Consider the following 11,872-nt stretch of genomic DNA (forward strand, 5'->3'; position numbering starts at 1 on the left):
GGTTCGTCACGTGATGCCCCAAAAATGCTTAATTCTGATTGACTTACACACTGACAGAGACTTCTGTAAATCAGTGGATACATTTTTCTTTAGCATTTCATCCCCCGTGAACTTATTGGCTTTTTTTTTTTTACAAAAAGGATTTGATCCATTCCAGGTCTCTTAATACATCCATGGCACTGATGTGGATGACTGAAACGCTGACCGGTCAGAGCAGATTGGCTTTTTCAGGAAGGGGAGTTTAAAAAGAAATATACCAAAACTGGATGTTTCTGGCAGAAGATAGGTATATTCAGGCAGACAGCATGAGAAAATGTGGGTTTTATTTACTAGTAAACAGTGGTGGATAAGGTACACAACTCTATTACTTAATACAAGTAATCCAATACAAGTAGAAGTTTCTGAGTTGAAATATCACTTGAAAATACTGGAGTACTTGCTTTTAAAAATATATAAGTATACAAAGTGATTTCTTTCTGTCTAATCTCAGTGCATTGCTGCATGTTGTTGTCACAATACATTCACAGAACAACCCACTGAATGCACTGACTTCCTCGTAGAACCTATCGAATGAAAATCTTGTTGAATATGCTGCAAACCTCTAGAAATGCCTAAATAGGACCACAGTTTTCTTTTTTTCCAATTTAACTGCAGTTTTTGTTTGTCTCTCTGTTTCATGTACTGCTAACATAAAACAAATGTCATCTCCGCCATGTCCGGCAAACAGGGGAATTGCTGTAGATGCAGCTTTTTCATTAAATAGCACATAAAATAACATGAATAATTTGAAAAACCCAACCTTAACAACCCAGTTATACACCTTACAACTGTTCAACAGAAAAAGCTTACTAGGAACTATGAATTCAAAACCAAAAATAACTCGCAGACAATATTTAGTTTTGGGATAGCACACACACAATTTTTAAGTCCAGAAGTGAATTTCTGTTGCCAGTTCAAACAATTTACTATATTGATGGACTTTTGCATTTTGGAAAAGAAAAAAAAAATGTAGATGGAACAAAAAAAGAAAGCCTTCATTTGTCTCCCAAATGTAGAGTCAAATTAACAAGTTTTTAAAAATAATAATAATATTAGCTACTCAAAAAATGCTCACTTTGAGCAGTTATTGTCACTAAAGCAAGGACACTCAACTTGCCCATACATGTCTCTACGGTTTTAGGATATTTCTAACATTTAAGGAGTTTCCAGGATTTGGGGACTTTTCTCTGATTTTTTTGACATTTCTATGATTTAGTTTTGGTTCCTTTATTAGGAGTTTGTTTATCAAAAAGCTTTGAATTAGACCATGAAACAGTTCAGCATATGTACCTAAAGAATAACTCATATTGCCCACCAAAATCTCTCATTACCCCCCAATTAAAGCAGTCTGTTTTTCGTTAGGTCTATGTTATAATAGAAACCCAAACTACAAGAACCTAATAATGAGCATAATAAAGGACCTTTAATCAGCATAACATGAATCTGGAATATATGATAAATAATTTACTTTATGACAGACTTAGTCAGTTAAAGCCTAAGCTTTTAATAAGAAACACTTCTGGGTTAACAGGTCGTAAATTTAGGATAATTGTATTGTCAGTAGCGTCAATAAATGATGTTGCTATGACAACGCTTCATGCAAATGTCCGGGGATGGCAGAAATGAGGAACCGAAATCAGAAGCAAATCATCTGGGGAACAAAAAAATCATGTAAGATTGGAAAACCGATGGGGTGAAACCTGCCTCACACTGCTCTTTTTTATGTTTTTTGTTTTGTTTTGTTTTTTAAAAGAAGGCTTTCGTTTCTCTTTCTCTCTTCAGCTGGATTTTAAACCGGTCTGTACTCGTTTAAATCGGTAAGTTTTCTTCACGACTTTGACCAAAGTTACAGTTTGCATGTTCATGGCGGAAGCGGCAAGTGGCAGCGCAGCTATTAATCGACGTGGTGGTGTTTAATTTGGTATGAATACAGCTTTTATTTTATAGCTTCGCTGTTATTTCTTACAAATTTCCCAACAAGACTAACACCTCCTTTCCTCCGCGCCACCAGTGTTCATTAAACACCGAGCCTGTGTTTACAAACTGCACTTTTGTGGCGCACAAACCGTGTGGGCGAGCAAGTGGGAGATTCATTCAGCAATCAGAGCTCTGTCGTAAGTTGTCGTCGCTGTCTTTTGAGGGCAAATATCGGAGCATACAGTTTCACTTTAAAGTCACTGTTTGCCCGGTAGGTATCTGTGTTTTCCACCGATGGAGGAGTGGAAAATGAGCATCGCCACTCTGAGTGAACAAGTCCTGAACAGGCTGTCAGCGATGATGGACAACTCCAGCTGCGGATGGAGGCAGCTGGCCGGTGCGGTGTCCGAGCAGCCGAGGTTCCGCTGCAGGTGAGACACTGAAGGCATCACACACACACAAAAAAAAAAAACAGCTCTACAAGTTATTCACATTACTTCCACATCTTTGTCATCACAACAATAACTCTTCTGAACATTTATTTCCTTCTGTAGTACAAAGACTTTCTTTGGTGTTGGCTACTCAACTTACTTTGCCTGGGGGCCAGGGGCAAAATGTCAGGCCAGGGGCCAGTGGCAGCAGCCCCATGTGTGCAGGGGCGTTACTAGGATTTTAGGGTATAAGGCCTAGTGTTTTAGTACTTTAGATAGGTCTTGGTCTTGGAGACCAGTCTCAAGATCACTTTTAGATAGTCTCCGCCCTGAACTCAGAATCGAACATTTTTTGGTCTTGTCTTGGTCTCGGACACATTTTTACTGAGACTGGTCAGTTCACTTCAGATCAGTTCAGTTCAGTTTATTGTCATTCAGAACATGTTGAAAACATGAAGAAACTAAATTTGTTTCCCAGGTCCAGCAGCGTACAGAATAAATAATATTAGCTAAAATAGACCTTATGAGTTAATAGTAATAAATAACCTAAAAACCTGTATTAAATAATACACAGTCAAAAAAAACTTGGCTGGATTTGAAGAAATACATTTTACATCCAATCACAGTAATTATCTTAAATAAATTGGTTGTTGTCTCGACCGGTCGTGATTAAAAATTAAAAAGTCTGCTGCGTCCGAGACCGATGCAAGAGCCAAAATGCATTCGATTACAAGACGAGACTGAGACCCTCCCAAAAGTGGTCTTGAGACCACGACCAATCTCGAGCACCACAACACTATTTGTCACCCCAATAAAAACATAAAAATAGAAAAGAACTTTTATTTTGAAAAGAAATTCAAGACATTCATACTATAAATTAATCACCTGATTACAGGAAATTAAGTGTTTGATGCTCAAAATTTTCTGGGGACATCCCCCAAAGCCCTCATTTCATTTAAATAATCCCCAATGTTAGAGTGAAACCCACACTCTTGAAAAACATGTTTGTTCCTCCATCATACTGCACACTCCTGCAAGTTTTCTGGGCCCTCCCCTGCACTGGGCTCCATGAACTGTCACTACCACACTGACAGACTGACTAAACACTGGTGACTGAATTCCCTCTCTGCAGCGAGAGCGAGCTGACCAGCTGCTCACTCCAGGTGCTGAGCGCTACAGGCAGCCCTGGACGCACCCTCCTCGCTCGGCTCGCTGATCGTTCCTGCTCCCTGGACTTCCTGCTCCACTGCCTGAGGAAGATGGGCCACCAGGAAGCTGTGCAGTATCTCACCACCACAGGTAAGGAAGAAGTGACAGGGGGCACCACACATATGCAAATGTCTAGAAAAAGGGAAATTACTCTTCAACAGTAAAAATCTAAAGCCCTGAAATCAACTTAGGTCTGTTGGATCGAGGCTATTCTGCTTAATGGTGCAGATATCGGCATTTGTCTGTAGATTTGTTGCTTTGAATCAGGCTGTAATGCCAAGTTTTTTTCTTTAACACCCAGTTGCAATATCACATTAAATACAGAGTGTATGTTTGTGTGTCTGAAGGTGTTCATGGTCACATGTTGAGCATTTCTCACTTCACTTTAGGGGTCTACCTGCAAGTGCTCCATTGCTTCAGTACACCTATGCACAATGTTCTAATGCTAAATGTGTGAATAGATCCTTCTCAGTGTGTACATTTTGACGCATGCTTGATAGCAAGACTTTATTTCAAGTATGTTTATATCATATTGTTATGTCATTGCTCATTTCAGTTTGTAAAGAAGAATTTTAAATAATAATTTAACAGATGGAGGAAATAGCAGTTAAAACAAGACCAAAACACTAAAACAATAAATGTGCTAAAACTAAAAGAAAATAAAAACATATAAAATAGAACTAAGTCAATGATTTCCTTAGCGTCCTCTGACCCCCGTCCCCTGGAGCACCTACCGTAAAATGTAATCAACTTTTACAAGTTAGTGCTTGATGCTCCACATCTAAAAAAAAAAAAAATACCTGTGTTCTGTTTCTTCGTGTCTGTGCATGATTGTTTATGTTGTGTGTGTGTGTGTGTGTGTGTGTGTGTGTGTGTGGTAGTGGCAGAGCTGATCCAGATCACAGTGCAGCCACAGACCCAGCAGGCCACCGTGGGGAGTCAGGTGGTGTTGACCTGCAGAGCCACTGGCCCCCCTGGACTCAGCTACCAGTGGTTCAGAGGCAAAGAGGAGGTCAGTCAAACCTTGATTACACGATTACAGATGTTTACACACACACACAAATGTCAGTAATAAATTAGTCATTGGTTGATTATTTCCTTGATTTAGATTTTGGACGAGACAGGGAGTACACCAGAGCTGGTTCTGTGTCCTTTAGTCCCAGCCCACCAGGGTCACTACATCTGCAGGGTCCACCATGGAGAAAACTGTGTCTTCTCCGAGTGGGCTCAAGTTCGCTTTGTGCAGTCTGCCGGTCCCAGTACAGGTTCCTCTCTCCTCCTGCTGATCTCTTTGCTTCTCTGATTTTTTTTATGCCCTCCGCGTGATAGCCGAGGCCGGAGGCACGCCCATCCGTATGTCCCTCCGGCACATTCTTGTGAACGTGATATCTCATTTCCTTAAAAAGAACAATGAATAAACTGATATGAAGAAAATCCTCTCACATACGACCCACCAGACCTATGTGGTGGTTTATTTATCTGCAGTGACCTTTTCATTATCCGGCCTTGGCCATCGCTGGCGCCGGGGCATTAAGCTTTCGAGTTGTCGGAACGCCTTGAGGGAATTTCTTGTAATTTTGAACATACATTCACTCGGACTCAACAATGATCTGACTAGATTTTGGTGGTCATAGGTCAAAGGTCAAAGTCACAGTGACCTTACATTCATCATATTCTTGTGAGCGCGATATCTCAAGAACACCTTGAGGGAATTTCCTCAAATTTGGCACAAACATTCAAGTAGACTCAAGGATGAACTGATTAGATCTTTGTGGTCAAAGGTCAAGGTTACTGTGACCTTGCATCTGTCTCATTTCCGCGAACGCAAAATGAGTCCACTTGGACTCAAGAATGAACTGATTAGAATCTGGGGGTCGAAGGTCAAAGGTCAATGTCACGCTGACCTCATGAAACATGTTTTTGGCCATAACCCAAGAAGCACCTTGAAACTGTGTTGTTTGTATAGATTTTCTGTGTCTGAGGCATCCATGTTTTCACAGACATGGATGTAAACTCTTAGTGCAGCTTTTTTCATATAATGGCATGTTATTTATGTCCTGGTAAATCTTGTCACCTCAGGTTGCAGTAGCAGTCTGTTTCCAGGGTCCGTGAGCGGGCTACAAATCATCCAGCAGCCTCAGTCTCAGGCTGTGTCTGAGGGCGACACTCTGTTCCTGGAGTGCAATGCAGAGGCCAACCCTCCTGCACAGTATGAGTGGTACCACAACACAGAGCCAATGACACAACAAAAGACACGTTCACTCAAGGTAAGTGTATTTTCAGAGTCTGCTGTGAACTGCAATGGTATTAGAAAATATTATGGGGGGTTTTGTCTGAGGGGAAAAGCTTCACAACCAAGACAAAAAATACAAAACATTGTGCTTTCATCATAAATTATAGGGTATCGTAAACTAAATAAAAGTTTGTTAATATGTAACTATTTGTTCATCAGCATACGAAAGTAAATTTGTTTGTTCAAACCAATGCGTCTGTGGACTGTTTTTAATCAAAATACAATTGATAACCAATTGTCACATTTGATCACCATCTCAGTATGCCATGTGTAGCTGATGTTTCCTCCTGTATTCCCCGTAGATTCCATGTGTGACCACAGCACACAGAGGACAGTACAAATGCAAAATATTTAACTTGTATCACGAGGCGTGGAGTGACACAGCAACAGTCACGATTGGTGAGACCCGGCCGCATTTCTTTGTCTATGTTCAGAATGTCAGATAAATAATGGGAACTATCGAGGAAGTTGTAAAAAGACGACTGATAAATGAATGAATATTTTTTACTTTTGAGGAAGTTGTAAACATATATAGACCAGCATTTAATCTCACATAAGACATGTATAGGCTCAGTGTTACACTAGGACACAGTCCTGTGCAGTGAATAACTTCCTGTTTTGCACTTTCATGCAGGCCCCAGTTCCATCACTGACTCCTCCTGGGTAGAAGTTGATCGTGGCCTAGGTATTATTTATATTCTGATTGAATATATGGAGAGAACAAAGGAACTAGAGTCTGATTTTAGTTCCCTTGTCCTTGTATGCATCAGGACAGCTAGCTTCCTGTTTTTTGTTATCAGTGCAAGGCTTACTTTGTGTGTCAAAGGAGCTAATGTGCTTGCGTGCACACGTACATTGAAATCTTCAAACTGTTACTCTTTGAGATGAGTTGTGGACCGATCAAAGGAAAGCAATGCATTCAGTATTTGTGGTTACCAAGTGGTGCAGAAATGATCATTATTAACATAAAAGTTTTTTAGCAGACAGCCCCTTGAGATTAACAATGTCGTTTTTCGAGGGGGTCCAACACAAAACATACGATCAATACATTTCAGTGGACACGATCATAACATGCATACATGGCATTTACCACCTCACCTCCACATCATCCCCACAAGCCCACAGTACAAATAATAAATCACATAATAAGAAGGATGTTTATACCACAGAACACTTGGTGCAACAATATAATAGTTATATTGATGACTTATAGTAGAATGTCGCACAATGCCGAAGGACAGTTACATTAAATTAAATTAAATTGAGAAAAAATAGACATTAAAAAGCAAAAGATTTTATAAAATGTATTTATATTTTTCCATGTTGGTATTGACAGACTCACAGGAAGTCCAAAGGTCAAGCTACAGCCCAGGAATAAATCCCCTACAACAGATAGCCAATCCACCTCCATCAGCCAGGCAATTCTATGGTGAGTTTTATGCAAACAAATAGAGTACAGCGAATAAAAATCTGCCCTGTAAATATGTACGTTACACCTTTTATTTATGTTACTGGTTCTGACATGATGATCTTTCCCCTCCACAGCCACAGACAAAGTTGCTCTCCTAATTGGCAACATGAACTACGTCTACCACACTCAGCTGAGTGCTCCCATCGCTGATGTCCACGAGTTGACCAACCTGCTCAGACAAATGGACTTCAAGGTGGTTTCCCTGCTCGACCTCAACTGGCAGGAGATGCACAGCGCTGTCACAGAGTTCCTCCTGCTGCTCGACAAGGGAGTCTATGGTTGGTCTCTAGTCTAATATGTTCAACATGTTCAAAGCTAGTTTTAAATATGTGTCTGTACTGTTAAAGACTGTAACATAATAAAATGTAATATACCACTGACTAAATGCATATTTAAAACAAGATTTTTTTTTACCAGCATTAAAATTACAAGACTAAGAATCTGCTCAAGCATCTGTGCCGACTTTAAGGTCCCATATTATGTTCATTTTCAGGTTCATACTTGTATTTGAGGTTTCTACTAGAACATTTTTACATGCTTTAATGTTCAAAAACACAGTATTTTTCTCCTTTTGTCTGCCTGAATATACCTGTACTCACCCAATGTTGAAAGCGGGAGGAATGGCTGTAACAACACTTTCTGTCTTTATAAACCAATTTTTGAATTTTTATGTTTCAAGTTTGATACGGTCTATAGTGTCATTGTTAAATCACAACTTTACAGAAGTCCTGAGGGCTCGTTTATGGCACAGTTTTTGACTATAGACTATGTGCACTTGAGCGTTTTGACACTTTCATAGTTTTTATATAGCACCTATATCTGCTTTATATTTAAAAAGTCATGGAAATCTGACTTTTTACATTGTGGGATCATTAAGCTTGTGACACAGTTCATTAAATGTGACAGTAGTTCTCTGTCTTTCTCTCCACAGGCTTGCTATACTTTGCTGGTCATGGTTATGAGAATTACGGCAATAGTTTCATGGTTCCCATCGATGCACCGGCCTCCTATACCTCAGAGCACTGTTTGTGTGTGCAGAATATACTCACCAGGATGCAGGAGAAAGAGACTGGACTTAATGTATTTCTGCTGGACATGTGCCGCAAAAGGTATGAATATTTTTTTAAATGAAAAATCATCATCTGCTATATATATTTACTCTTTTATTGATTTTTTTTTTTTTGTTTAGAAACTTATACGATGATGTCATAGTACAACCAGGACTGCTCAAGGTGACAGCAAACATAGTGTTTGGATATGCCACGTAAGTTTGTTGACTCTCTTCATTTACAAACTATGTTGGTGTAATAATTCACCTCATCCAGTGTTTGAGATGATAGAATAAACGCACATTTGAATGAGTCTCCCCACTTTAGGCTAAAACTCGAGTAACTTGTTGTGTTCAGATGCGTCGACGCTGAAGCATATGAAGTGAAGAGGGAAGATGTGTCGAACGGCATCTTCATAAGCTTCCTGAAACGGCGAGTTTGTGAAGATGAGAAGGTGACAGTCATGCTGGACAGAGTGGCTGAAGGTGTGTGGAGCGCACATATGTGAAGTATGAGATCTTTAAGCGGGGAATAATCTATCTGTGTTGCATGGAAAATATGCTTACACCTGACGTTTTCATGTTTGAGATGATCCTGTGTATCTAAAGTCATTGGGTCAGATTACTTTGCATCATGCAACCTAAAAATGGCATGCGGCTCCTTTATGGCTTTTTTTTTTAGTTTTTTATATTGGTCACAGCGGCCTCATAACACGTTTTTGGCCATGACTCAAAGATCCTCTTTGTGTGAAGTATCCATGTTTTACCGGTAAACTGTAAGTGCAATTTCACTGGTGCGCGGAGGCATACAACCACATAGCAGCATATCTAGTTGTGAAATGGTTGAACACACAACTAGTTGTACAGTTTCTGTGAAGAAATATGTATACTGGGGACAAATCTGTAAGTGAACTATACCTAAAAAATGTTGCTCTGGGTTGAACATTTTAAGCATGTTGCCACATTCTTCTCATGTCATGTTACAGCATTAACTGGTGAAGGAACACACATAGTGTTCACACATAATGCAGCTTGTATATTTACATCTATATACTATCTGCTTCCCAGACATGGGCCGCTGTGAGATCACACGAGGAAGGCAGGCTCTGGAGCTCCGCAGTAATCTGTCTGAACGACGTTCCCTCACCGACCAGATTCAGACATCTGAATGTTCTGCATCCCATTCAGCTCGAAACCTGCAGTGGGCTGTTGCTCACGGTACTCCTCTTTTCACACACATATTAAAAGAGTTATAACTATTTTTGTAGATTGCTTTGGTAAAGTTGTCAGAAAACATTTTTCTCTTTAAGAGTAAAGTGTACTTAAATTCAAACGTCTTTCTTCATAGTTCTGCCAAAGAGCCACTGGCTGCATTTTGACTGCGGGGTGAAGGTTCAGCTCGGGTTTGCTGCGGAGTTCTCCAACGTCATGGTCATCTACACTCGGATAGTCGAGAAACCCAAAGAAATAGTTTCCTGCTGTGCTCAGCTTACTGACTTCTCTGAGGTTTGTTAGCTGATATCAACACAAAGATTTTAGATTTTGAAGACACAGAGAGGCATTTGTCCTGGCCTGTGATAGCACTGCACACTCTTACTCTGCATTTTGTGTTAATTTGACAGGATGTGGACATCGATCTGAAGAAGAGTAACCAGGAGACTCTGCTTGAGGCCGGCAGTTTGTTATTGATCAAGGAAAATCTTCCTTCCCCGGAGGTCCCGAGTCTGTACACACGCATCCGATGCCTGCAGAGACTCAAGGTCAGACACTTGAAATGAAAGTTTTTAAGAGCCAAACAATAATTTCGAACTAAGGCCAGACCAAATTCAAAGTAGAATTTAACAAGAGAAGAAGAATTACAAAACAAAAGTAACAATAACAGCCATTACCAGTAAGAGTAAATACAGTTCAAAGAATATTAGCAGTAAACACAGAAATAATATTATTAATAATAATAATATTAAACACAAATTGAAACAGAATAAAAGAATGAATTAAAAGATCAATAAAACAGACAAGCTAAAATAGATTAATTAAAACATAATAAAGGATAGAAATTTACAATAAAAGAGTAAAAAGGAAAGATATAAAAAGTCAAATTATTACTAGATAATTTTCTTTTTTAAAAAAATCACCATTAAAAAAAGCACATTTATGTCAAAAATGGGAATACATTTTGATAAGTCTAATTCAGTCCAATTTAAGTATGTTTAATTACTTTACTGTCCTATTTTGAGTGATATTTTATTGTGTTTTATGGCAGAAGTCAGAACTGAGAGCAGAAAAACCTTTTTGTATTTTTTTTCTCTAAAGCTAAAAAACACATTTTGCTCTTCAATTTCTTTATAGAGGGAGCTCACATTCACCGTCTGCCTTCATTACACTTATTCTAACATGGATGAGGAAGTACAGGAAAGGAAACCAGTGACAGTTGGTAAACCGTTGGTCTCCAAACTCAACCTGCACGAGCCACGACCACCTCGCGCCTGCTCCGCATCCTCCTCCTTCAGCTTCGACTCCCTCGACGTGCCTGAGTGCTCTTCCTTTACTGAGGCTTTTGCCTCCGCTGGTTCAGCCTTAGATACACTGACGTATCGCGCCCAAACTGCCAGAGCATCCTCCGTCATTGACTCTCCGAATTCATCCAGGAGTGCCAATATTCCAGAGGAGATTGACAGTCCTGAATTATATGATGCACCTAAACCTCTTGTTGCCTGCAAAAGCTTGCCCCACAGCCAAGTAAATGAGACAACCTACAAATTTAGTGACATGTACAACTTTCATTCTCACTAATCATCATGAAACCAATGATTAAACCAACAAACTCATCAGCATCAGCTGTACAAAATGAACACAAAAGGTGAAAAGATAAGAAAAAGCTTGTGAATTTTCAGGAAAATCGACCCAAAACTCAGATCACTGTATGTGGCCAGTTTAGCTGTTATCTTTGTTTTATCTATGCATTAAGATTTTGTAATGTTATATAAAGATTTCTATAAAAAAATTGATACATGTTAAAGCACTGAAAAAGTAAAGATAATGCACATTGAGTTCAGTATGTGTTCTGATTCTAAGAAAGCGGAAATAAAACATATCGTTTCAAGATGAAGCTTGTAAATTTTCATCTGTATGTATTTTACTGCCAGTGTTTGAAGAAAAAACTGTAATAACAGTTACTATTGTTGGATCTTCAAAAATCCAGTTCTTGAAAACATTATGTAGGACAAATTCTTATGTCAAAAAAACAAAACAAAACAAAAAAACAAAACAAAGCTTAAGATAGTGATATTTTAAAGAAATTATTCTATTCTATATGTCAAACATTAAATTTTGCCAAAAGTGTTGCACTAACATACCAGCATGCACAACAGACGTGAAAAAACACAGTTTTTATCAACTACTTAATTAGATTATTTAGTATATAGTTAGTCAAACTGCCCCACAATCAGGGCAGATCAGATTTT

General features: G+C 39.1%; 1 protein-coding gene across 4 annotated transcripts; it reads left to right on the forward strand.

Moving 5' to 3' along the window:
- The first annotated feature begins 1,649 nt into the window (after window positions 1-1,649).
- Window positions 1,650-11,505, forward strand: malt2 (MALT paracaspase 2). Of its 4 annotated transcripts, none has more exons than XM_042484158.1 (19): window positions 1,650-1,710; window positions 1,822-1,960; window positions 2,051-2,153; window positions 2,232-2,387; window positions 3,520-3,686; window positions 4,478-4,608; window positions 4,705-4,861; window positions 5,676-5,863; window positions 6,192-6,288; window positions 6,524-6,574; window positions 7,226-7,318; window positions 7,435-7,638; window positions 8,292-8,469; window positions 8,550-8,624; window positions 8,767-8,894; window positions 9,477-9,626; window positions 9,757-9,914; window positions 10,031-10,168; window positions 10,758-11,505. In XM_042484158.1, exons 4-19 carry the CDS (start codon window positions 2,251-2,253, stop codon window positions 11,199-11,201), a joined length of 2,496 nt encoding a protein of 831 aa, XP_042340092.1. In that variant the 5' UTR covers window positions 1,650-1,710; window positions 1,822-1,960; window positions 2,051-2,153; window positions 2,232-2,250; the 3' UTR covers window positions 11,202-11,505. The 4 variants fall into 4 exon arrangements, with proteins under 4 accessions (XP_042340092.1, XP_042340095.1, XP_042340091.1 ...); XM_042484161.1 differs by having other exon boundaries at window positions 1,667-1,710; window positions 1,822-1,856; XM_042484157.1 differs by lacking the exon at window positions 1,650-1,710 and having other exon boundaries at window positions 1,765-1,856.
- Window positions 11,506-11,872: the final 367 nt, after the last annotated feature.

The sequence above is a fragment of the Plectropomus leopardus genome, chromosome 3 (genome assembly GCF_008729295.1).
Source record: "Plectropomus leopardus isolate mb chromosome 3, YSFRI_Pleo_2.0, whole genome shotgun sequence".
NCBI classification, from domain to species: Eukaryota; Metazoa; Chordata; class Actinopteri; order Perciformes; family Serranidae; genus Plectropomus; species Plectropomus leopardus.

What these genes read in the sequence shown, in the direction of transcription:
- malt2 (XM_042484158.1), top strand. Translation starts at nt 2,251, where the DNA reads ATGGAGGAGTGGAAAATGAGCATCGCCACTCTGAGTGAACAAGTCCTG. An exon ending in ATCAGCCAGGCAATTCTATG is followed by an intron (nt 7,319 to 7,434) that starts GTGAGTTTTATG and finishes TCCCCTCCACAG; the next exon opens with CCACAGACAAAGTTGCTCTC. An exon ending in GCTGGACAGAGTGGCTGAAG is followed by an intron (nt 8,895 to 9,476) that starts GTGTGTGGAGCG and finishes TCTGCTTCCCAG; the next exon opens with ACATGGGCCGCTGTGAGATC.